A 25,061-nucleotide genomic window follows, 5' to 3' on the forward strand; every position below is an offset into this window, starting at 1 on the left:
CAATAGAAGGCTATGGGACCCACATACAGCTGTCATAGAAAAGTAAAAGATGCCAAATAGCACAGAGCACACGAGGCATTCGCACAGCTCCAGGTTCACACAAGAGAAAGACTAATTACCTGCACCTGTGCTTATTAAAGGAAAAACCCAACTTTGTTGCTGTTGTTCTAAAGGAATAAACAATGCAAAGAAATATTTCTTAAATTGCAGTTTTCTTGGTGTGAACCTCAAAGGGTTAATGCGTGAAGTCATTGCTCTCTAAGGCTGTAAGCTGTACAGAGTACTGCACATGTAACTTTGAATGATTCTTAATGAGGTATCGTTCATAGACTGTTTTTTTGAGTATTTAATAAAGACTCAGTAAAATAAATAAATAAATAAACACAGAGTCAGTTCTAAAAAAAACAAATCATCAGTGGAAAAATTAAACATAACTTTGAACTTAAGCTGCCAAATGGCTGTAATTGGTTTCAGCACATAAATATTGGGCTTTGCTATTTGAATCCATAGTTAATGATTAATGAGGGGTTACTGCAGTGGAAGCTTTTAAAAAACAACAAACAAATTGGTGTTACTGTCCTTACAGATGTGGCAAGAGACAGAAAAGATGCTGCTGTTTGCACATATTCAGTCCAGTTTACTGAAGAACACCTCAGGCTGTCAGGTTGAAACAGTCGGTCGTGGTTTTGTAACATAAACACTGGACCTCCTCTCAGCGTCCCCGCTCTATCTGCTATTCCCAAACATGAGACTCAAGTTTCTCTGTGACTGCAGCTGCCAGTCAAAGCTGCCGTCACAGCCCAATTTAACAGCATTATGGTAGTAATTAGAATCAAACATATGATAAAGGAGAGCCCTTGAAGACAAATCAGCATCATGAGAACTGCTGATAATGAATGAAAAAATCTTTAGGAAAATTTATCTGAGGAGAATATTTTACTTTAGTCTGGCCCCAGTCCCATCTGCTATCATGAAGAAGGCGGGTTTTTAACCCATGCTGCAGCGAGACACAGGGTGGCGATATAGATTGGCTTCAATATTTGGGAGCTATTAGGTCGTCCATGGTTTTTTTACAGTCACTGGTGCACATGAAGAGAATTTCATCTGAGTCGGTTGTAGGGGAAAGCCGGACTGTAGCCACCCTACAAAAAGGGCAAACTCTCACAAAAGCATGATGACACTACACAACAAAGCAATAATAAAAAACAAAAAATGTGTGATTGATGAAAACTACATGACAAAGTACTTCATTATAACAGTGACATGAAAAAAATGGCATAGAATACAAATTATGTGATTGATCATTTATGATAACAATGAGCGCTACACATTCCACTTGGCCTATCACTACATACTGGCTACCTTCGGTTTTCGGTCATGTCCGAAAGCTGAACCAGACAAACGGACTCAAATGCACATCACACACAGAGGCACTGGTGAATGGGATTTACAAGACTTTATTTACAGAGTGTAATAGAGATGGCTTGACGTGAACTGTGAACCATGGTGTGACGTGACCTGTGAGAGATGTGTGATTTACTTGAATGCAAGTAGAAAACATGAACTGTAAAAAATAACACAAGACACTAGAATAACTATGAACACAGGGATTCTGTGACGTGAGGGAAAAAGGAGTTTTCAGGCAGGGGAACAAAACCAGAAGTTTCTGAATCACTGCAATGAGAGGAGACAAGGTTCATAATGTGTTTCTGTGAAGACCTCTAGGTTTAATTTTTAGAAAAGATAACATTTGTTTTCATTCATATGCCGATGATACTCAGATCTATCTTCAACTGAAGGGAAACAGTCCTTCCTCACTAGAACCCTGACTTCAGTGTCTCGGTGAAGTTAAATCTTGGATGGCCTCTAACTTCCTTAACTTCAATGAGAACAAAACCGAAGTGATAATTTTTGGACCAAGTGGCTATCCCAGCACCTCTAATTTTAACCTGCACAGTGTTCAGCCTTTTGTCAAATCACATGCCAAAAATGTGGTTATATTTGACAGCAATTTCACCTTTGAAAAACAGATTAGCTCAGTCGTACAGCGGTCTTTCTTCAAACTGAGGCTTTTATCTAAGGTGAGATCATTTTTATCTTTTAAAAACTTTGAACGGGCGATTCATGCTTTTATTATATCCCAGCTGGACTACTGTAACTCCTTATATGCTGGAGTTAGCCAGACCTGCCTGGCAAGGCTGCAGTTGGTCCAGAATGCTGCAACTCGTCTTCTGACACGTACTAAAAGATGTGAACACATTTCCGCGGTGCTTGCCTCTCTTCATTGGCTCCCTGTCTGGTTCAGAATTAATTTTAAAATTTTGTTGTTGACTTACAAAGCCCTGAATGGACAGGCTCCCGGGTATTTGTCTGACCTCTTGCAGACTTATACCCCCCTTAGATCTCTTAGATCAAGTGACCTTTTGCTTTTAGCTGTACCAAGGTCGAGGCTGGTTCATAGAGGCGATCAAGCATTTGCAGTCGTAGCACCTAAGCTGTGGAATAATTTACCCCTATACATTGTGGGATTAAAGAAATCATTTTACTGCTACAATATAATCTACAGTATTAACATTGCATTAACAATATAATCTACAGCATTGATATTGCATTAAGATGGTTATTAAACATGCTGGCCTCACATTAACCTTTTGATTACAGATGCAGTTATAACCCTTTTATACACACATTGCAGTTCTGTGCTTATTAAAGAGTTGAAGCTCAGTCAATCAATTAAAGGTCAGGAGCTTTGTTTGGCGCTATGTCCAGAGTAAGTGGCTTGGAGCTGGAGAAGGTAAAATTGCAATACACGCTTACAAAACACATGTAGTGCATAAAATCCAGAAACAGGCCTGAGCAAAGGCCTGAATGTATTCAGCAACATGTTGCACTTGAGTTTGCTTAGTAACAGGTGACAGAAGAAGAGGACAAGTCCATGGGGACCTCAAAGGCCTGAGATCATCACCCTATTTGGAAGAAGATGCTAGAGAGGGGAACTTCTGTGTCTGCATTTATCTCTTGAAATTGCTCATTGTCTATAAAACATGCAAATGATGTTCTTAAAATGCAAATTATGTTATTCTAACGCGTGAAGGGGCGTTAACCAACCCTGACGTGATAAAAGCAATCTGAAGTGTATTTTTGGGCGGAGATCTACAGCTGATGTTGCAGTGTTCATCTCCCCACGCGTGTGTTCATTAAAATCATTGTTTGACCCAACCGTTCTGGACTATTATTGTTTTATACTCTTCCTCAATATTTGAAACCCGCAACAACATCAGACAGGCTCCCACTGTCAGTCTTTTTAAATCTTATCTTAAAACGCATTTTTATTTACTGGCTTTTAATACAGCATGAGAGTTATTTGTTAATTCATATTTGGTGTTTGCTATCAATACTCTAAGTTATTTTATTAGGTATGTTATTTTCTTGTACAGCACTTTGGTCAACGCTCCTGTTGTAATTAAATGTTGTATATAAATAATTAAACTATTAAACTATTAACTATTAAGAATGGGTGTGAATGAATCATGAACTATAACTGTCTTACTTATTGGCACAGGAGGGGTAAGTGGCTCGGGTGAGAGGATGAGGGTTCCAGCTAGTGATGATGTGCAGGTAGATGAAGCTAGCATGAGCTGAGGTGGAAAAGCCACAACAACCAGCATCAGAATGAAGGTGAGTGATGTCAGAATTTGAGCTTAGAGGTCGGCTGGATGACTGTGAGCAAAGAAACATAAGGTAAGCAGAGAATATCACTATGACAGTTTTCAATAAGCATGATGGTCTGCACTAACTGAGGTTAGCTGAAGATCTGGCAAAGAGTAGTGGTGAGCACTGGTATTAACTACCAGCGCCTTCATTGCCAACAGGCAGGAATGCAGCAGTTAACTTGCAATATCATCTCTCATGTGGTCATTTCAATGAGTTTAATGTGCAGGTTTACCTAATCAAGTGGCCCCTGCATGTAGAATTGTTTTTCTGTAATTGTAGTTTTTAACACAACATCTGGAATACATCCTACGTATCACTGCATGTGTTGCTCTCAAGGAAGACGAACCAAAAAAAAACAAACAGCTGGCACAGATTTCACAACAGCCAGTCAGTTTATTAAGTCCCAAAAGGTAGCGGGCGTCAGGGTGAGCATGGCCAAAACAACAAACAAAAACTCTAGAAATGAAATGCAGCTGGCTTACCTTCACAGAAAACCCCAAAAGAAAATTACAGGTGTCTTACCTGCCTCCCTAACCAAAAACAGGAGAAAAGGTTCCCAAAGAAAAATGGCTTCTCACCCCTACAGCTACCGAGTAAAAAAAAATATATATATATTGACAACTATTTACATCTATATACAACAAACTATTTACAACACGGCAAAAGCTTCCAGAATACAAATTCACACGCAGCCACATGCACAGTTCGTTGGGAACAGGAAGTAGGCGGAGGGCGTGCCGGTTGAAAAGGGTCCTCATTTATAGCCGGCCTCTCCCAGTCCTCCACCAATGGTCAGCCTCCACCTGGAACTCACATAGCAGCAATAACACAGGACACAAACTATGCCACCCTCTGGTGTGGCAGACAAAAAACACAGTACAAAAAAAAATATCCATAACACTGAATCATAACACACTGGATACATGAAGTTTACAGGTAGCAACATTCACAAGATGAAGGTTTTGGTTGTGATATCATTTTCACTCTTTGTGAAATGTTTCATTGTTTTCTATTATTTTAATAGTTTTCATCTCTTTTTGCACTGAGTCCAGTGAAGACGGAGCGCTTCTGACCTCAACTGAGGATATCTTCAAGACGTGGTAAACGACTGTCACTTCTACCTTGTTCTAACAACTGAAGTAGATGGTGTGATAGTATGAAGAATGTTGTCTGGAACACTTTATTTGAGATGTGGTGAAACTAAAGATTTAACTCTCCATGATGCTGCCTAAATATCCCAAAATGTAACACAAATATAAAAATGTACAACTGCACCACCTGGTGGTTCATTGTTCAGTTCTAGCCAAAAGAAACTGCAGCATAGTCATAAAATTGGCTTTCTAGTTGAAAGGGTCAGAGTCTCTGATCTCAGGGGTATTACCACGATAGGTTAACAGATTTTATTTATCTGTCAGCACTCACTACCTCCGTCTGAATGCCTCCCCACAGTTCACAATCATTTAGCGAACTGCATACTTTACTAGCAACCCTGAGTAAAGTATGATCAACAGTCACATTCATTAACTGTAGCTCCTCTCTAACGATCTTTGGCACTTGCTAAGAAATTTGCTAAGATTTACTTAAGTGGCCTGGAAAACAGACCCCATGGATCTGTTAGTTTTAAAACACTAGAATAACCTGCAAGAACCTTAAAAATGTAGATGTTAATACTCATGCCCAAGTTCCACCTTTACGTCAAAAAAATTGGAAAGTCCACAAAATTAACTTTATTTGCAGAAACGGAACGGCTCAATCAGTTAATAATATTCACATTCAAAATGTAAGAGTTTAAAGAAAAGTAAAAAAAAAATGTACCTCTAGTGGGTATAAAAAATCAACTATGTGAACCAGAGTCTTCCAGTCTTCTGCTCACTTTAACAATGCCCCGGGGAAACTGCGAATAATCATTACCTGCAGAGGTTTTTATGAATCCACTGGTACAAACAACATCCGATGTTAACAATCATCCAATCACTTAATGTGATGTGAAATAATCTGATTTGAGCTCCGTTATCCGCATAAATGCATTTCATCATTTCATCATTTCTTATAATCTCAAACAGAAATATATTATTCCCCCTTCATCATTCAATGTATTTTTTTTATTTCTGAGTACTTATTTTATCTGTGCCTCTTTTTAACACCTGTTATTGAACTTTAGTTGAACTTTAGTATTTATCAGTCACAACACACTTAAAAATTACTTCGTCTCATTGTTTACATAATCAAATCAAACACCTTTCCATTTTTGCATATCTGTGCCTGCTGTTTAGGCTAAATCCTAACACACATACAAGCTTTTGTCTGAGCCGAGGGATCTCAGTCTTATTGATCATATGTAATGTGAGGAACAGCTGATTTGATCTATTTGATGAAACATGTCATGCAAGCAGAAGTGACAGAGTTTGCACCACAGTGCTCATTAGTTATAGAAAAGCAGGTTATAGATACCACCCAATTTCATGAATTTCTTTAAACAGAATATTTTTTTACATTTACAATTATTTTAAAATGGTTTGTTAAAATGGATGTTTTTGTTGTGTGATGCACTTGTTTTGTTTATTCTTTGATCATTCTGTTTGTGTTTTGCAGCTGTTGTGAAAAACAATTTTCTCCTGCTGTTCTTTTTTCATGTAGTTGCAGTTTTCTGAGTTCGCCCATTCTTTCAGGCTAATAGATGTACACGACCAGGAGGGCATCATGTGAAGGGGATTCCTATTTAATTTAATTTAATTTAATTTAATTTAATTTAATTTAATTTAATTTAATTTAATTTAATTTAATTTAATTTAATTTAATTTTATTTTATTTCTCTGTTTAAATCTTCGACTGACTCAAATTACTGGTACTGACACCTGGTTTATTTACAGTGTGTGGCACACATGTGAACTGACTGTTTACTTCTGAAACAAGGTGTGACTATTTGCAGTGCAGTGCAAGTTTTTCACTGTTGAAAGTAGGGCAGAGGTACCTCAGTAGGTAGAGTGGTGGCCCCATAATCGGAAGATCAAATCCACTGAACTGCTACCCTGAGGTACCCCTGAGCAAGGCACCGTCCCTACACACCGCTTCCCGGGCAGAAATAATTAATGAAAATTGCCACTGTACGTAACACCTCTGCTATGAAACTGAATAAATGCTGAGACTCAATCTTGTTCCCGATCATGCTAAACACAGAAAACAACAAATTATTATATTTTCTACAGCTCCTTCTCAAGTGCTCGCAATGGGGTTATCATCTTCATCAGAAGAAATATTAACTTTATACTGGTAAAGGAACTGAAAGATGCAGAGGGAAGAATAATATGTGTCCAGGCACAGATTGAAGGTGTGATGATATATCTGTGGCCCAAATAAGGGAGACCCACTTTTTTATCACAATGTTAATAAAATCGTGGGGGAGATGGAAGGACAAATAATCTTAGCTGGAGATTTTAATGAAGTAATGGATGGTGCCCTTGACAGGAGTAGTTTCGGGAGTTCTGTTGGTAATAAAACTAGAGAAGCAGTCCACATGTTAAAAGACAACATGGGGTTGACAGATGTATGGTGGTTAAGTAATCCAACTAAAAGGGAATACACCTTCTACTCCCATTCTCACAAATCTTTTTCTAGATTGGATTTTTTTCTGATCTCAAATACTCTGCTTAACTGTCTAAAAAGTTGTGATATTAAGAGTATTGGGCTAACTGATCATGCAGCAGTGGAATTGTGTATTAAATTAGGCACAGAGAACAGAGTAGGATCTAGATGGAGAATGAATGTCTCCCTTTTATTGGATAAGTCTTTTCAGACCTTACTTGAGGAAGACCTCAAATATTTCTTCCAAATCAATATTGGAAGCACCAAACACATAGGAACAGTGTGGGAAGCTTCTAAGGCATACATTCGGGGAAGCTAATAGCAAATGCTTCTAAAAAGAAGAAAGAAAGTTTGAATAAAATCCAAATATTGGAAAAAGAAATCAAATATAAAGAAAACCTGCTTTCAGGGGTTTATACAGAGCAACTATATAGGGATATATGTGGATTAAAATTTCAATTGAATGAGATATACAACAAAAAAGTTGCATATTCTATGCTTCGCCTGAATACTACATTTTATGAAGGTGGTGAAAAGACAGGTAAAGTATTAGCAAGACAGGTTAAAAAACAGGATTTCTCAAACTTCATTCCAGCTATTAAACATGAAAATAATTTGGTTACATCAATTAGAGAAATAAATAGGAATTCATGAATTACTACAAAAGTTTATATACATCTACTGTTTTAGGAAATCAAACAGGTGAAGACCTTTTTCTGTCTAAACTGGACCTGCCCACACTGCAACAGGATCAAATGGAAGGGCTCGAGGGTCCCATTACTGAGGCAGAAATCAGAAAGGCAATAACTTTGATGAAAACGGGGAAATCACCGGGTAACGACGGCCTACCAGCTGAGTATTATAAAACATTTATTGACATTCTTGCTCGGTGCTACAAAAAGTGTATAAAGAAGCTTTTGAAATGGGCAGATCCCAGCTACATTTAATGAGGCACTGATTTCACTAATACCAAAAAAAGATAAAGATAATACAGATCCATCAAATTACAGACCAATAAGTCTATTGAATTTGGACTGCAAAATACTTACAAAAGTTCTAGCCTTAAGGTTGCAGCAAGTTTTGGGTGTTATCATACATCCAAATCAGACTGGATTTATGAAAACACGCTCTTCCTCAGATAACATTCGAAAGCTACTCCATTTGATGTGGTTGAGCCAGTCTAAAGATACTCCAATAGCAGCTTTCTTCTTAGATGCGGAGAAGGCTTTTGACAAAGTTGAATGGAGCTTTCTTTTTTCAACCTTGTTGCGGTTCGGGTTTGGTCCACACTTTTTAAACTGGGTTAAAGTGCTATACAAAGAACCAAAGGCTGTGGTAATATCAAATGGTATGGTTTCACCTTTTTTTAGTTTGTCACGTGGAGCTCGTCAGGGTTGTTCTTTAAGCCCCCTTTTATTCTTAATTTTTATAGAAACATTGGCAGTGAGTATTAGATCAAACAAGGAGATTAAAGGCCTCATAAGTGGGCAGCAGGAACACAAACTCCTCCTCTATGCTGATGATATTCTTGCCATTATCGTGCGAGATCAATCAATTGGAGACCAGACAACAAACGACGGAGGCTCCAGAAAAGTGCAATCAAACGATGAGTTTATTAACACAGGAGAACAACCATCAGCATATGCCCTGTTTTGCTCTGGCAAAAATACACTGGGTTCTGGTTTTATAGCATAGAAAATTAACGCCCACACATACACGTCAATACAGGTCAAAAATACATTGTGTACAGTCATTGTTTACAGACAAGGGTAGATCTTGTACATCTCTAATAACTATAAACAGACATATAACTTCTCTTTTCTATAACACTTGCCTTTTAAGGTAATAAACTTCAAGCTTCAGGGTCTCTAAGGGTAATAATTGACCCTCGTCATCAATCACTAAGTAGACAGAATTGGCGCAGGTCTCAAAGAAAAGCAGAAGACACTTGGGCCTTTGCTCAGGCCTGCTACTAGATTAATATGTGTATTGTAAGCCTGCATGCAATTAACCTGCTATGTTCTCATCTTCCCTCAACATGTATCACCTGGACACTCTCACCAGTGAAGCTTAAAACCCTCTTGGATGGAACATCAACTCTAAACAAGCACAGATATGCAATGTGTATAAAATGAACTCTACCTGTGAATAGAATGAATGTGATGACAAACATATTCAATGCAATATGAACCCTATAAGAAATATTACTGATAAAATAATACTGTAAACCATGTTATTAATGCATTTATCATAAGGCAGGTTATATGGCAGCAATAAAAGAATCTCTAAATCCCAACACTCTATGTGGGAAAAAGACTACATCAGCATAAATACTGCAAAAAAGTCAGTGCCCTCAGAGTCTGCCCACTTTGCAGTGCACCCTCACAGTGTCCAAATTCCAATAAAGATGGTGAGTATGAGCTCAAATTGTGGTCATAAATATTTTGTACTTATAAATCAGGATTTGTTTGTGTAAAAACAATTTGTGTGTGTGTAAAAAAGATTTTTATGTGTAAAAAGAATTTGTATGTGGACTTAGTCAAAAAATACATGTGAAACTGCACTCAAGTTTAAAGTCACAAGTAAGAATTTTGACCCTATTGTTCCTTTCATCTGATTGGCCAATGTCATGTCAATCACAAATGTAACTATCCAATCAGAGAACAGATGGGTTTGGCTATTGATACAAAAAACACTGAAAGAGCACCGAGAGAGCTTTACAAAAAACTGAAGGAGCTCCAATGAGCACCAGAGTTAATGAGCAGCATATTTTCAACTCCTTCAGTACAAAAACTTAAACTTTAAAGTTGAGGTTGTATTAAAACTGTAAGAACTATAACAAAGCAGCTGCTTTCCCTATTACGTTCAGTTCATGGTTATCATTTGTGCTAGCCACACATTGTACCAATGAAAAATAAATACATTGTGTGAATAATGACAATATTGAGGTGTGAGTGTGGTTGCTGTCAGCTTTGCGCAGATAAGAGCCACACTGACACATTCAGACAGTTTAAGAAGTGCTTGGAGAAAAATGTATTTAACAAAAATACCTTGCATTAAAACAGTTTTTTTTTTAAGGATAAATAGTCTACATACATGTCTGAAAGTGATTATTATCAAACTACTCATATTTTATGTGTAGCCACAGTCTTGCTTCTAATTATCAGGTGCCCTCTATACTGCTGTTACACTGTTTAGGTCAAAATGAAACATTTTCAGATAATATCGACTAATATCAGTGAAACTGATAAACTTTTCTGTACTTAATCATGAGTCAGTGAAGGACTGACAGCCAGAGAAAAAGACTTTTATAGTTTCATTTGCTTCATTAGTTGAAACATTGCGCCACCTTGTGGATAACAATCATTTCTGCAGCTATGAAGACTTTCAAATGTGAACTATTTTCAGAATAAATCAAAGTGCAGGTTTTTCTTCTGGTTGTTTCTATTGCTGTGGTTGTAGTTCTTGTAGTTTTGATCAGTCAATGTTATTATCTGACTGATCTGTAGATTTTCCTTCTTTTAGCTGTACTGACTGACCTTTGACCTCGTGTGTTGATAACTCTTCACCTCTGTCTCCTCTCACAGCAGAAGATGATCTGCAGGATCTATCAGGCAGAGGAGAACCACAACATCACACTGGAGTGGATGTTCACACCCAACCCTGACAGATCCACCAAAATTCTCAACATCCTCTGTGAACTCTTCATCAGTGATAAATCCTCAGTCCTGTATCATGTTCATGAAGGTGTTGAAGTGTTTTCAGGACGAGTCCAGAGTGACAAAGACGCCCTCAGAGAAGGACGAATCAGACTCCAGCTGTCCAGACTCAGGACTGAGGACTCGGGTCTGTACCTGTGTGAGGTGGACACAGGTTAAGGCTTCACCTCTGCCAGCTATAAATTTTGTATCACTAGTAAGTTGAGTTTTTTTTTTTTCTGTTACACCGACTGTGTAGACTGTTCTTTTTTTTAATCTTATTTGTTAATTAATTTATTGACTTTTACAGATTGTTTTGATGAAGTGCAGACAGGCCTCTGTTGTTGGATTAGTACTGGGATTATCGGCAGCTCTCCTGATGATACACAACCTTATGTTGAATACCTCAGAGAAACAGCCAATAACAGTAGCAGGACACCTTCTGGAGGATGAACTTTCTATCAAGATGAGTTAAATGAGCTTCAACCAATAAACCCCTTAACAAACTCTTCAACATCTGTTTAAGTGCCAAGAAACAGTTTAGGAAATAAAAACCCTAAAAAACCATATTTCAAATGAAATGATGTTCATATTGCTTTGGGTTTAACTTTTTAAGTGTGGATAATTAAATAATAGCTCAATGCAATAGCAGGTTGTGCCTTGTTCTCAGATGGACAGCAAGTGGAGAGTGATAGATGAGATGAGGAGATGAAGGAGGAAGAGAGTGATTCACAGGCAGAGCCCAGTTTATTTCCCACAGTTTTGTTGCCCTATGGTTCCACGCACTGTCATCAATCTTTGCATTTTATTATTATCTCATAACACAAGTTAAATCACCTCCCATCTCTCATATGGACTTTTTATAGTCTGCAGCCTCAGATCAGCACAGCCCTGCCCTCCAGCACTATCAGCAGCAGGAGCAGCAGCAACACCTCAACAGTAACATTGTACCCATCAGGTAAAACGCAGGCTATGTTTGCTTTGCCTTGTCCCCACCCGATGACAGTGATATGGTATGATGAGATCCCATATTAGATTCTTAAAGAATGTGTGTTGTTGTTCTTCAGCCTGGTTCCATGTGCCCCTCTTTAACTTTGAGCACCCGCCTCTTTAAACATCACTGTTTAAAGGGAGAAGCATCCCCTTCGATGCTTGTCCTCTCCCAATACAGATGGAATGTTGACTGGACCAGCACAGATATGCTGCAGGACCGGATGCGCTCTCTGCACCGGCTCACTCTCACCCATACCCACCCCTATTGCTTGTCTTGTGTTTGTATGGTGTATTAAAATGCATGTGCTTTTTGTGCTGAGGTATTTTTTCTTTTAAATACGTAACAGCGGTACATGTATTCCGTTACTCCCCAACACTGGGTACACACTTGCTATGTTGTCGGTTGTAATGTTAGATCGCACGATTGGGAAGGGAATAAGCTGGAAAATGGGCTCTTTTTTTACCATTTCCCCACCTGGAAGCAACGTGAGGGAGCTTATGTATCGGACGTTACCAAAAGAAGGCATCTAGCTTGGACAGCAGCTGTGAGATGAGCTGATATTCAGTTCTCTACCATCCCCAGATATCTGTTGGCGCTCCAGACATTTTCATTCAGGTAAGTTCTAAATAAGTTCATATTACTCTTTATAGCCTATTAGTTTTATGTTCAATGTGCTCTGAGGTCATAGCAAATTAGAACAAACATCCTACTGAGTGATTTTGTAAACATACATTTTATTTATAGAGTTGCTAATTGTTTTTCATTATTGCAGCAAACCAGCCTATGAAATGGATGAAACAAATCCTGACTGGGTTCCAATGCTACACATGGGGCACTACGACATCCCAGCTACACACCACCATGCCAATCAGATTACTTCATCCATGTGAGGGTGAAGAGGTGAGCCTTCTGGATAAGATGGTGAAGGTTTGCTTGCATTTTTTCCCATCAATTGAGACAACTCCTCCACAGTGGCAGGTGGGATTTTTCTTTTCTGAGGACAGCTTCTTTTACGTGACACTATGGATGGTCTGTTTATGTTTTGATTGAGAGCCTTTTTTGCGGGGCAGCTGAAGAGGAGAAGTCTATCTTATGGCCAACCTCTGGCTGCATCTTGGTCACATTACCCACAAAACCCAGTTTGCAGGTTCATCTGTAACAGGCCTTGTGCCACAGATCAACACTGTTGCTTCTACTTTAAACAGAAGAGCAGCGACATGGCTGCAGGTCTCCACGACTCTGGCCATACAGGTGCAGTGGGCGGCTTCAACCTTCCCTGTGATGCTCACAATGACCCATGGCTACAATGCTGGTTCATTCAGTCTTTGAGAGTGCAGCACCTGAAACATACAAAGTTAATTTAAAGACAAAGACTCTAATGAGCCAAGGCCGACACGAATGTGTTTTATCTACTTTCAAATTCCTTTATCATAAACAGTGATGGGAATAACGGCGTTACTTTTTTCAGTAACGAATAATCTAACTAATTACTATTCCTATCGTTACAACGCCGTTACAGTTACTAACAAGGAAATGCGGTCCGTTATTATTTTTCAACAAACAGACGGTTGAAGCTGTGTTCAGCTTACCGCATCTTATATCAGTCACACGGAAGTAGCTGTAAGTAATCTGGACGCTACAGCTTTAAGCAGCTGCGCGCTCCCGCGGACGGCAATCACGATCACTTTTTGTCACAACACCTGGAGCTCAGGGGGCAAAACAATCGCATGAGTGCTGCTGTTTGACTGAGGAAGAATAAAGTAGTCGTGATAAGCCAATCACATGACCACTTAAAGACAAAGCAACAAGGTGATATATACCAGTTTTTAAATTGTGTCGATAGGCCACGTAAAACCAGAGTCGTGATAAACAATATATACGCGGCGTTTTTTCCTCAATAGTTTCATCACGTTTACTGCGCTAGCAAGCACTCTCTGCTTATGAGCAAAAACAACAACAACAACAACAAAACAGGGGAAGTTTTAGGAGTGACGGACAGAGAGAGAGAAAGAGAGAGCAAGCAGAAAAAGAGAGAGAGCGAGTTTTGAGATGTGAGAGATTTGTGACGTTTAGTGTGTTTGGAGTGTGTAGTTAATGTGTTGTCTTGTGTAGTTAGTGTGTAGTGTTGTGGATAGTTTTGTGTTGTGTGTCAGAACAATGAGGCGACTGCTGTCTCCAGGCAGAAACAGGAGTGACACACCTGCTGCTGTCAGACCTGCAGGTATCAGGCTGTGATGTTCTCCTTTATAGTGGACAGAAATTATTTTTTTGGAGTGGCACAAATAATTTGTGTGGCATCTTATTGAAGAACAGCTGATTGTTCTGTAAATAGTTTGAAATGGTTATTTAAAAAATCAAGGTAAAAGGTAAATGGATAACTGTAAATTCAGATATGTGAGGTTGTGCTGAAAATGATGATACCAAACAAGGCAAAGTAAATAGTTTTTAGTGGTGAAATGTGGAGGGAAAATCAAAAGTAGTTAAAAATGGCCAATTATACCCTGGACACCAGAGGGTTAAACGTTTAAAGTAACGCAATAGTTACTTTTCAAGTAATTAATTACTTTTAGAATATTGACACTCAGTTACTAACTCAGTTAACAGCGGCTAAAAATTCAGATATTTCATTCACTACTACTTTATAAAATTCAGACAGAAGTCCATCTAAACCAGGGCTTTTATTCATATTTAACTGACTGATCACACATTCTACTTCATCTTTAGTAATATTTCCTAAAAGCCACCCTTACCTCTTCCACTTATTTTTGTTGTTCAGAAATGAATCCACACTTGCCTCTTCCACTGATGGTTACAGTTCTTTCTTTGAATGAACAAAGACTAAACTCTTCCACTCACTTTTGCTGTTAGGAAATGACTCTCAAGGGTTGCTTGATGGACTCCTAAATTTACATCTCATGTAAAAGAAGATGTAAAAGAAAACAGGAGCAGCTTAAACTACCGCCATCTACTGGCCTTTGTCGGAAATGAGGAACAGCATGACTGTGACTGCGGGTGGAGTAGCACTGGTTGTCTCCATCGCAGTTTACTGTACACTGAATAAATACACTTGTAGATTTCTCAGGAATAAAATGACATGTGAACAAGAGCTTATAGAGCTCATCCTGGTGAAGCAAATGTTTGGCTTCACATTTGTGATTGTAAAATCTGCTGGACAGGCTTACAAATACAATAAATAAACGGGATTTGTTTTTGTACTTTCAGCCTTTAGTTTCATATTTCAAACTACAGTGACATCCTCTCTGTGTGTGATCTATACATGTGTTAATCGTTTTGATGGTAATAAATTTTAATTTAGCTTGAACAGCTATGCTAGACTCTGGGAAAAATGTTAAGAGGGTGTCTGGTTTTTGTTACTAATGCGGACACTTGGGTTTAGTTTGTGAAATAAAAATGTGAACTCGACTCAGGCATTGTGGGTGCGATTTGGTGTGAGCCTCCTTTCGGTTAGACGTCATTTGTCATTAACAAAAGACAACGTTTCCACATTCAGCGAATAGACGAGTGGGCGGAGCCACTGAGCTTCGAGCCGTCCAGCGAACCGTCTGTTTTCTTTTACGTCCGCCGAGCACACATAATAACACGGTTCCGTGGGGTTGGTGTTCATTCGACTTTGTTCGTTCAAGGAAGAAACTATAACCATGAGTGGAAGGGGCAAGGGTGGCAAGGGACTCGGCAAAGGAGGCGCTAAGCGTCACCGTAAAGTTCTCCGTGATAACATCCAGGGCATCACCAAACCCGCCATCCGCCGTCTGGCTCGCCGTGGTGGAGTGAAGCGTATTTCCGGTCTGATCTACGAGGAGACTCGCGGAGTGCTCAAGGTGTTCCTGGAGAACGTCATCCGCGACGCCGTCACCTACACTGAGCACGCCAAGAGGAAGACTGTGACCGCCATGGATGTGGTGTACGCTCTGAAGAGGCAGGGCCGCACTCTGTACGGCTTCGGCGGTTAAACTCATTTGGCCTCATCCATCAAACGGCTCTTTTAAGAGCCACACACTTCAGTTTAAGAGCTTTGTTCTGCGGTGTTTTGTCTTGCTTTAGCAAAAAGTTCTGGAAGTAGTTCAACACGTGACAGGATCTTCCCCACGAGATTCAGAGGTAGAGTATTACGGTGTAACTTATCACAATCAATTACAGCTTCAATCAATCGTAGCTTTACTACAGGCCATACAAAATTAAGCTATTTGTAATGCGTGATTTTGATTTTAAACTTAAAATAATTGACATAGCCACAAACTGAACTTCAGAGGTTCCAGGTCCAACCAATGCCACTGTTTTTAATACTCTCCTATAGCAGGAGTGTGAACATTCATAGACCAAATGAAAAACAAAACAGATTTCACTGATTCATCAGTTTATTTGTATATGTCTTCTGGCCAGAAATCTGCTTAAAGCAGAAGTTTATTTTCTTTTTAAAGATGACCAACCCACCTTCAATCTAGGAGAGTGGTGCTCAATTTAAAGTTTTGTTAATTTGTAATTATAGACATGGATGAAGCCCTGTAAAGCTTTTGAAACTTCTTCCTCATGTGTGCCTGAAATATAATTTTCACCAATCATTTCAATGTAACCTTCCTGATGTGTCATCTTCCTTTCTGAGAAGGGTTAAAAATTCAGTATTGAATGAGTGTGGGATTAAAGGAAAAAGTAAAATAAAAGATGTAAAAATCATGGTCTTGATGACTTGACAGACAATAACATGAACCGAACAGTCTCACTATCCTGAAATAACCTTCATACGAGGAACATTATTAAAGATGTTTTTAGTACCCAGATGTTATGCACTTGAAATGCAACATGTCTGTTTAAACTGCAAACAAAGTATCAACAGCAACTGTAAATGCTGTGATGAAACGACGCACATCGCAAACAAGAAAGGTTGTCTGTTTATTTGACATGCTTCCAGGTAACAACAACAACAGCTCGTTTGACAAAGACCACATTTACAGATCAGAATTACAGAAAATACATCATACATAAAGTGTGTTTGCATGTAGCACACAGCTGTGGCACGCTGTCGGTCTAAATGAATCTCAGACACCTGTGGATTAAAGATTTAGTTTCATTACTTTAAGCAAGTGTACTCTCAGAGGTTGTGAGTGGCTCTTAAAAGAGCTGTTAGTTGGGTGAGGACAGTCGCTGGATTTTAGTATAGTATTTTTAGTATTTTAGACTTTAGTTTACTGCAATATATAAATCAGGTATCATACAAAAATAAAAATAGAGTCATGACAATAAAAGAATATGACTTAAAGGACTTAACAACATTCCTTCAGTTACAGTACACCAACATCTCTGATACATTAGCACTAAGGGAACACTGAATGACCTGCTGGTTTTTGTCCATAAAACTACTCATCTAAGATGACCACAAAGTAAAAGATCTCTCAGCAAAATGATGCAACATTTTAGGCACTATTGCCCCGATCAAATCAGTGAGCTGAGATTTTTGATTCTAAACATGAACTACTACTATATTGGTTTTACATCTATACTGTCCAGTCTCTCCTGGTGGACATGGCACACAGCAGCATTGTTTAATCTCATTTGAGTCATTGTTGACCTGAGCCATGTTTTTAGTCTTGTGAGAGCACCAAAGCTTCTTTCAGCCTCAGCTGAGGATACTGGGATGACTAAAAGTAGCCCGACAGTTGTCACGATAATAAATACTAGTTAATCTATAGCAGGGGTGGATCTAGAGAAAAATTTTTAAGGTGGCAAAGAAATCAAATGGGGTGGCAAAATCAAAGCCTTTTTTTCCAAACACATATGCAGGTGGTTACATATGGTTAAAATGATTCAAATGCAGTAAGTATACACACTTTTCATATAAATATAGTCTATAACTTAATTATTGTCTGTAGCCCACATAATTACACACTTTAGTTACAATCAAAACTCACATGTTTTATGTATGTACTGTAGCCTGTATAATAAATAAATATGTAGCACAATAAGTATAAAATCCAGAAAGCTACACAACATGGGGCGGTTCAAACACAAGTTTCACTTTGTTTTTTGTTGGAAAACAGCCCTGTACACTAATATCCTGGCTTACTCGAGGCTGCTGTTTTCTCTGACAGTTCAATCAAAATTAGAACTCCTACTCTGGGAGACAGAAGTAAATAGTAAGTGGCCTGTATTTGTATAGTGCTTTATTAAGGACTGTAAAGCGCTTTACACTACAAGCAGTCATCCACCCATTGACACACATTGAGCCACTTATGATGAATTCAACGTTGATGCCAACTGTAGTTTGTAGTATAGAAACAGCAAGAACATTGAAGTGCGAGTACAAGATGAATATTATAAAAACAATAAGGGAGCGAGCTCTTGGTGTGAGTGAGGTGGCTCTGAAAAGAGCCGTTGTTGGTAGGAGAGCGTTTAGCTTAAGCTCTCTCTCCGCGGATGCGGCGAGCCAGCTGGATGTCTTTGGGCATGATGGTGACCCTCTTGGCGTGGATGGCGCACAGGTTGGTGTCCTCGAAGAGTCCGACCAGGTAAGCCTCGCTGGCCTCCTGCAGAGCCATAACGGCAGAGCTCTGGAAGCGCAGGTCGGTCTTGAAGTCCTGGGCGATCTCGCGGACCAGGCGCTGGAAGGGCAGCTTGCGGATGAGCAGCTCGGTGGATTTCTGGTAACGGCGGATCTCGCGCAGAGCCACGGTACCGGGCCTATAACGGTGGGGCTTCTTGACGCCTCCGGTGGCCGGGGCGCTCTTACGAGCGGCCTTGGTGGCCAGCTGCTTCCTGGGGGCTTTGCCGCCAGTAGATTTGCGAGCGGTCTGCTTGGTTCTTGCCATTCTTTCTCTCTTTGCTTTTTACTGTGCTAACAGCAGAAAATGTAGCAAACAGAGGAGACTCGCTGCTCTTAAAGCATGTGACTGGCTGTGACGCGATGCCGCTCCGGCTCATGATTGGTGAGGGGCTCCACGTGGTGCTCAGCACCGTTCAGAGGAGCACCGCCCCGCCTCGGTGTGTGCCGCTCATTGGAGAATTTGCGCGCTGCCGTAAGCCTCTCTGCGATTGGTGCGTGACGAAGCTGCGCGCGCTCTGCGGAAATATAAGCGAGGCTTTGAGCCGATCGGTCCACATTTTCTCTTAGTCTCGATACTACGAAGAAAAGAACCTGTGAAAATGAGTGGGCGCGGCAAGACCGGAGGCAAAGCCAGAGCAAAGGCTAAGACTCGCTCATCCCGTGCCGGGCTTCAGTTCCCCGTGGGTCGTGTCCACAGGCTGCTGCGCAAAGGCAACTATGCGGAGCGTGTGGGAGCCGGCGCCCCCGTTTACCTGGCAGCTGTGCTCGAGTACCTGACCGCTGAGATCCTGGAGCTGGCTGGCAACGCAGCCCGCGACAACAAGAAGACTCGCATCATCCCACGTCACCTGCAGCTGGCTGTGCGCAACGACGAGGAGCTCAACAAGCTCCTTGGCGGAGTCACCATCGCTCAGGGTGGTGTGCTGCCCAACATCCAGGCTGTGCTGCTGCCCAAGAAGACCGAGAAGCCCGTCAAGGCCAAGTAAACGCAAAGCGCTCGGCTTCGCCAAAAACAAAGGCTCTTTTAAGAGCCACACACTTCACTCTGAGCAAACATCCTTCTTGCTGTTAATGTGATTTTAACAACTTGTGTACTGGGAAATTTAGTGGGGATGCATCTCAAATTTATTTCGAAATGTACATTCATTCATGTAATCTTTCAAAGTAATTGATTCAAATGCACCTTAAAGAAATTACTACCATTACTTTATTGTCATCAGGCAAGAGTAGAAATTCTAACTCAAAAATCTTAACATTACATCCAAAAATCATGGTATCATGGTTCACTCCTTGATAGTAAAAGCAGATCCTAAGCTCATGGAAACAGACCACACGTGGTTCATGACACGTGTGGTAAGACCACAAATCTTGTCAAACGCAATAGTAAATCCTAACACAGAAGATGAAGAGGACGGGTGGAGTTCTTTGGTGCTGCAGGGACTATCCAGGTACAGAGGGAGGAAAATGTGGAGCTGTTAGCAACATGTTCAGCACTGCTGCTGAATTTAGGACATTTTGCAAAGTCACTTACATCTACACTTAGGTTTTTTTTTTTTTTTTTTTTTTTTTTTTTTGTCTATTGTGAGTAGAATGAAACAACGATTACAATAGAATGTGCTTCGGTTTGCTTATGTAACAGGGGGCAGCTGGAGATCAGAAGAACAGGAAATCATTCCTAAGTGTGTGTTTTGTTAGAATGACTTTGTCAACCCCTGTTTTAAGGACAATAGTGGATTTGAGTTCTCAAAGCATTTCATGCGACCTTAAAGCTCTCAAGACTGAGATTAAGTTGCTGAACCCTGACCTCTGACGTGCCAAATCAGTTGGTTTAGCTATAAACTTTGGTGTGTAACTGTATAGTGGGAAGAATTTATTCAATAAAATGAGAGTTACACAGTTACTAGTCTGGGGAGAGGACAGGCCCCCCAGACTGAACAATAGAAGTAGTATAAATACTACAGAGGAGGGGGACACAGGGCAGCCCCGGACTCTTCTTCAGCTGGGATATCAAAAGGATCGGTGAGGTCAAGAAGAAGTAAACCTCAAGACTATATTTTGAAATAACGCAATTCCCTGCATCCTTAACGCTACAGAACTCCATTAGTTCAAATGTACATGAATGAAATTGGTTATTAAATGAGTAATGAAATAAATACATGCTAAAATTCAGCTTGGAGTAAAATGTGTCCCTGAAATCACCAAATATCAATTCAACTGGTCTAGATTTAGTCAGGTAAGGTTGTAGAGTAGAGCATTTCAAGTGGATTATATTGGCTGAGTATCATTAAAATATGCAGTGTACTTCCACTAAAACAGCCAGTGTAGGCTTTCAAAAAATAAAAATAGAAGTGAAATATCTCATATAGATCATAACATGTATCTATAAATGTAATATTTTCAGTCACATTTGTTGCCTTTTTTAAGATAAGATAACCTTCATTAGTCCCACAGGTTTGTTTGTTTCGTTACAGCAAAAGTGCAAAGTTATGTAGCAGAAGACACTGAAGAAGTAGATGACACTGGAATTGAATAAAATAAAATACTATATACAACAGCATAAAATAGAATACAAATGCTATATACAACTGAGTGAGAAAATACAAAAGTACAACTTTGTCAGAAAAAAAAAAAAGAATTGCACTTAGAGCAGTCTTATTGCACGTGTGGATGTGTGTGTTTGATCAGCTGCAAAAGAAATAGAATATTTTAAAATGTAGGTGATAACTTTTAAAGGTGTATTTCTTGTATGATAGTGTTTCATAGTAAAACAGGAAGTGGTGTGATGTGTTGTACTATGAAGGTATGATTGTAAATATTGAGTTGTTAATATTTGTATTGTTGTGTTTTCTGGAGTTGCAGATTTGTGAAGACAGCACTAATGTGCACCATGAAATGTGTGCCATGATACTAATATGATTGATAAATGTAATGAGGACAATGGAGAAAAAAAAAAAAAAGTGTGTTTTAATAATAAGGATATTATTGTGAATGATAGAGTGGTGAGTGAGTGAGAGGAAGGAGCTCTTGTGTGTTGCTGTGGTGGCTCTGAGAAGAGCCGTTGTTGAGTGTGAGAGTGGTGGCAGCTCACTTCTTCTTGGTTGCTGTGGCTGCCTTCTTGACTTTGGGCTTGGCGGCCTTCTTGGCGGGGGACTTCTTTGCTGCGGGAGCCTTCTTGAGCACCTTCTTGGGGCTCTTGGCCGCCTTCTTGGGGCTTTTGGGCGCTTTCTTGGCCGCCGCCGCGGGCTTCTTGGCCTTCTTGGGCGACTTCTTAGCGGCTGCGGGCTTCTTGGCTGCTGCTGCCTTTTTGGGCGACTTCTTAGCAGCTGCTGCCGGTTTCTTGGCTTTGGCAGCGGCGGGCTTCTTGGCTTTAGGAGCGGCTTTCTTTGCGGGCTTCTTGGCTTTGCTCTCAGTAGCCTTCTTGTTCATCTTGAAGGATCCGGAGGCCCCGGTGCCCTTGGTCTGCACCAGAGTGCCCTTCGCCACCAGGCTCTTGATGGCGGTCTTGACGCGGGCCTTGTTCTTGTCCACATCGTAGCCTCCGGCAGCCAGAGCCTTCTTGAGAGCGGCTGCGGACACGCCGCTGCGCTCCTTGGAAGCGGCCACGGCTTTCACAATCAGCTCGCCCACGCTGGGGCCGACCTTCTTGGGCTTGGAAGCCGTCGTCTTCTTCTTGGCCGCCTTGGCCGGGGCGGGAGCAGGTGCGGGAGCTTCCTCGGACATTTTTCCCCTTTCGAGTCTGGGCGAGATTCAGCGAGATTCACGGTACAGTGATGGCAAGTCGGAAGCGCCACGCTGCACTTAAACGCACCATGAGAACCGTGGAGAGTGAAGGCAGCGCGCGCAGCTCTCGCGTGTGCCCCGCAATGCTTCATTTTGTGTTTCGTGTCTCGGGATCAAAGAGCTCAAAGTGAGTTTGTGAGCAGCACTGCAGGCCGACAGTGGAGCAGTCCACAGCGGGCTTGTGTCCCCTCGTGCCAGTGTTGCCAACTTAGCGACTTTGTCGCTATATTTAGCGAGTTTTCAGACCCCCTAGCGACTTTTTTTCTATAAAAAGTCGCTAAAAAAAGACGTGAAAGTGTGCATATCGCTTTTACTCTCAACAAGCAGCAGGTGCTGTAACGCAGTCAGTTCTTCTTTTACTCTTTTACTCTTATGCTGTTTTGTGGATCACAAGGTTTAAAACTACTTATAAACACACACACACACACAAAGTAACGCCACCAGAGTGCCTATTTCGGGTCACTTTTGCCGGTCCAAGCCCGGGTGAAGGAGCAAGGTTGGAATTGTGACATTAAAAAAACAATAATTGCTAAAAGAAATTTAATTTGTAGTTCTAAATAAACTCTAAATGCACTTAGGACGTTTTTTACTCACTTTATGTCTCTTCCGCGATGTTATTTCTCTCTCCAACAACAATTACATTAGCGTGACCAATTATGCAAATTAGGTGATGACGTCATTTAGCGACTTCTAGCGACTTTTAGGACAGCCAATAGCGATTTTCCTTACTGAGGAGTTGGCAACACTGCCTCGTGCAGGCCTCGTGTCGGGCTCTCGTGCTCCCTGCTCTCGGTTCGTGGAGCTTCCAAAGCTCAGTGACTCGGTGCGGAGCTCAGCGCTGCTCGGCGGCTTCTTGCACTCTTTTCTTTGCTAAAACCGATGGAGCCGCAGCAGAGCTCCGTAAAAAGCCTTTTCCAGCTGATACACACGTTTGTTCACGCACTCCGAGTTAAAAGCAGCATCTGGTGAGCGCAGCTGTGGGACAAAGTGACGCCGCGAGCTCCCAGCAAACACACCGATGCTGCTGGAGGCCCACGGAGCAGCGACACTTCTGTGACAGCTGCTGACTTCTAACCAAAGCACAGTTTCACTCTCATTGTTGCACATCAGAAGCTTCATTAGTGACCTTACAGCAGCTCGCTTCCACACTTTGGCTCTGATCTCTTAGTCTGCATTGACTCTGTTTCCTTCTACAGTTACTGACTCTACAATAAACAACAGCAGTCAATGAACACGTGAACACACACATCCACAAACTGATCACCAAGTGTCTCAATGTGTAATACTCAATACCTGCTAAAAACATCCACCATCTCACTGTTAAACATTCTTTTTGTCGCTACTAGTCAAACATTTTATCCTTGTATCTATTTTATTTATTATTTGATTTGATTTGATATACCTTTAATCCCACAAGGGGAAATTTTATCATTATTATTGTAATATAATATTTTTGTTGTTATTATTTGCTATTTATTTTATCCTGTTCTGCCCATGTCGGTGCATTTCCCAGCTCTGGCACTAATAAAGCTTATCTCATGTCCTGGATAGTGACCTCAGTTTAATTTAGTATCTTTAATTATGCCCAGTACATCTCTGCTCCTCTTTCTGGAGGATTCTGTAATTCTCCCACCTACTGAAAAATATGTGACCACAATTTTTCGTGCATGATAAGTAAAATGCTGCACAACAGCTCTGACCCACTCCATCACGTGCTGACCAGTCACAGGAGTGGGTTTAGTGAGAGACTGAGAACCAAAATTCCCCTCTGAACACCACAGGAAATCATTCCTACCCATCTCCTGTACAGCACTTACTACAATAGTTGCATTATATAAAGGCAGATAGAAAGGTGGCCACGGAGCCACTAAATTAGATTGAAGAAAGCTTTGATGGAAATTCCTCTGGGCATTGCTAGGAAAGCTGGATGTGAAGGACACAGCAGGGCCTGCCTGTGGCATAGGCAGTATAGGCAAATTCCTACAGTGTCATCCATCCAGGGGCACCACAAGTGAGGAAAAAAATACAAAAAAAAATGATACCAATTCATATTTTTCTTTGTATACATTTTGGCATCTAATTAGCCAATTTTTGCCCTCTAATAGTCCAACAAACAAGCCCTTTGTATCCTAGTTAGTCTAGTTGTGTGTTAAAGTGCACACCAAGTCAGGTGGGTTTGTCATTTCAACTATGTGCAGTACAGCAGCGGTCGCCAACCCCCGGGCCTCAGACCAGTACCGGGCCGCGAGAGTTGAGGCTCAGGTGTGAAATGTATGTTTTTCAGGGTTTTTAAATCGATTTTCAGCGTGTTATCGTTTTTATCGTTAACTCTGATTTCCTGGGTCTTTTCACGTGTGTCATGAATAGATCTTTTTCAGTACCGGTACTAGTTTGTTGTATTTATCCGCGACACCTTAGAGGCCGGTCCGTGAAAATATTGTCGGGCATAAACCGGTCCGTGACGCAAAAAAGGTTGGGGACCGCTGCAGTACAGTACACAGTGAAGCAAGAGCATAGTGCTGCATATAACAGACAGGACCACATGAATGTATGTATGGAGAAACTGCAACAATACAGACGACTAAAACTATACAGACACGACTGTGCAATAAAAAGCTGCAACATAATGTTGATACTAGTTTTCTGCACCAAAGCATTTTAATCTAATGACCAAGTGAACTTTGCATATCAGGAATTAAAGAACAATTATACTTGGAACTAAAACCAAGTGTCAAAT

At 40.6% G+C, this 25,061-nt stretch overlaps 4 protein-coding genes across 5 annotated transcripts; 2 read left to right on the forward strand and 2 right to left on the reverse strand.

The window, feature by feature from the left end:
• Positions 1-15,613: 15,613 nt before the first annotated feature.
• Positions 15,614-16,672, forward strand: LOC116316668 (histone H4). The gene has a single exon (XM_039605887.1). The coding sequence runs from the start codon at positions 15,648-15,650 to the stop codon at positions 15,957-15,959; it is 312 nt and encodes a 103-aa protein (XP_039461821.1). The 5' UTR covers positions 15,614-15,647; the 3' UTR covers positions 15,960-16,672.
• A 205-nt stretch (positions 16,673-16,877) lies between these two features.
• LOC120435757 (histone H1-like) lies at positions 16,878-22,321 on the reverse strand. Of its 2 annotated transcripts, none has more exons than XM_039605859.1 (2): positions 21,633-22,318; positions 16,878-17,050 (listed from the first exon to the last, which is right to left on the reverse strand). In XM_039605859.1, the coding sequence occupies exons 1-2, from the start codon at positions 22,262-22,264 to the stop codon at positions 17,032-17,034; spliced, it is 651 nt and encodes a 216-aa protein (XP_039461793.1). In that variant the 5' UTR covers positions 22,265-22,318; the 3' UTR covers positions 16,878-17,031. The 2 variants fall into 2 exon arrangements, with proteins under 2 accessions (XP_039461793.1, XP_039461789.1); XM_039605855.1 differs by lacking the exon at positions 16,878-17,050 and adding an exon at positions 19,654-19,984 and having other exon boundaries at positions 21,633-22,321.
• On the reverse strand, positions 18,053-18,861 carry LOC120435762 (histone H3). Its single transcript, XM_039605868.1, has one exon. The coding sequence runs from the start codon at positions 18,807-18,809 to the stop codon at positions 18,399-18,401; it is 411 nt and encodes a 136-aa protein (XP_039461802.1). The 5' UTR covers positions 18,810-18,861; the 3' UTR covers positions 18,053-18,398.
• On the forward strand, positions 19,107-19,560 carry LOC120435766 (histone H2A). Its single transcript, XM_039605871.1, has one exon. It carries the CDS (start codon positions 19,144-19,146, stop codon positions 19,528-19,530), a length of 387 nt encoding a protein of 128 aa, XP_039461805.1. The 5' UTR covers positions 19,107-19,143; the 3' UTR covers positions 19,531-19,560.
• Positions 22,322-25,061: the final 2,740 nt, after the last annotated feature.

Source organism: Oreochromis aureus, linkage group 3, assembly GCF_013358895.1.
Source record: "Oreochromis aureus strain Israel breed Guangdong linkage group 3, ZZ_aureus, whole genome shotgun sequence".
Classification (NCBI taxonomy): Eukaryota; Metazoa; Chordata; class Actinopteri; order Cichliformes; family Cichlidae; genus Oreochromis; species Oreochromis aureus.

What these genes read in the sequence shown, in the direction of transcription:
- LOC116316668 (XM_039605887.1), top strand. Translation starts at nt 15,648, where the DNA reads ATGAGTGGAAGGGGCAAGGGTGGCAAGGGACTCGGCAAAGGAGGCGCT.
- LOC120435762 (XM_039605868.1), bottom strand. Translation starts at nt 18,809, where the DNA reads ATGGCAAGAACCAAGCAGACCGCTCGCAAATCTACTGGCGGCAAAGCC.
- LOC120435766 (XM_039605871.1), top strand. Translation starts at nt 19,144, where the DNA reads ATGAGTGGGCGCGGCAAGACCGGAGGCAAAGCCAGAGCAAAGGCTAAG.
- LOC120435757 (XM_039605855.1), bottom strand. Translation starts at nt 22,264, where the DNA reads ATGTCCGAGGAAGCTCCCGCACCTGCTCCCGCCCCGGCCAAGGCGGCC. An exon ending in GCCACAGCAACCAAGAAGAA is followed by an intron (nt 19,985 to 21,632) that starts GTGAGCTGCCAC and finishes GTACCTGGATAG; the next exon opens with TCCCTGCAGCACCAAAGAAC.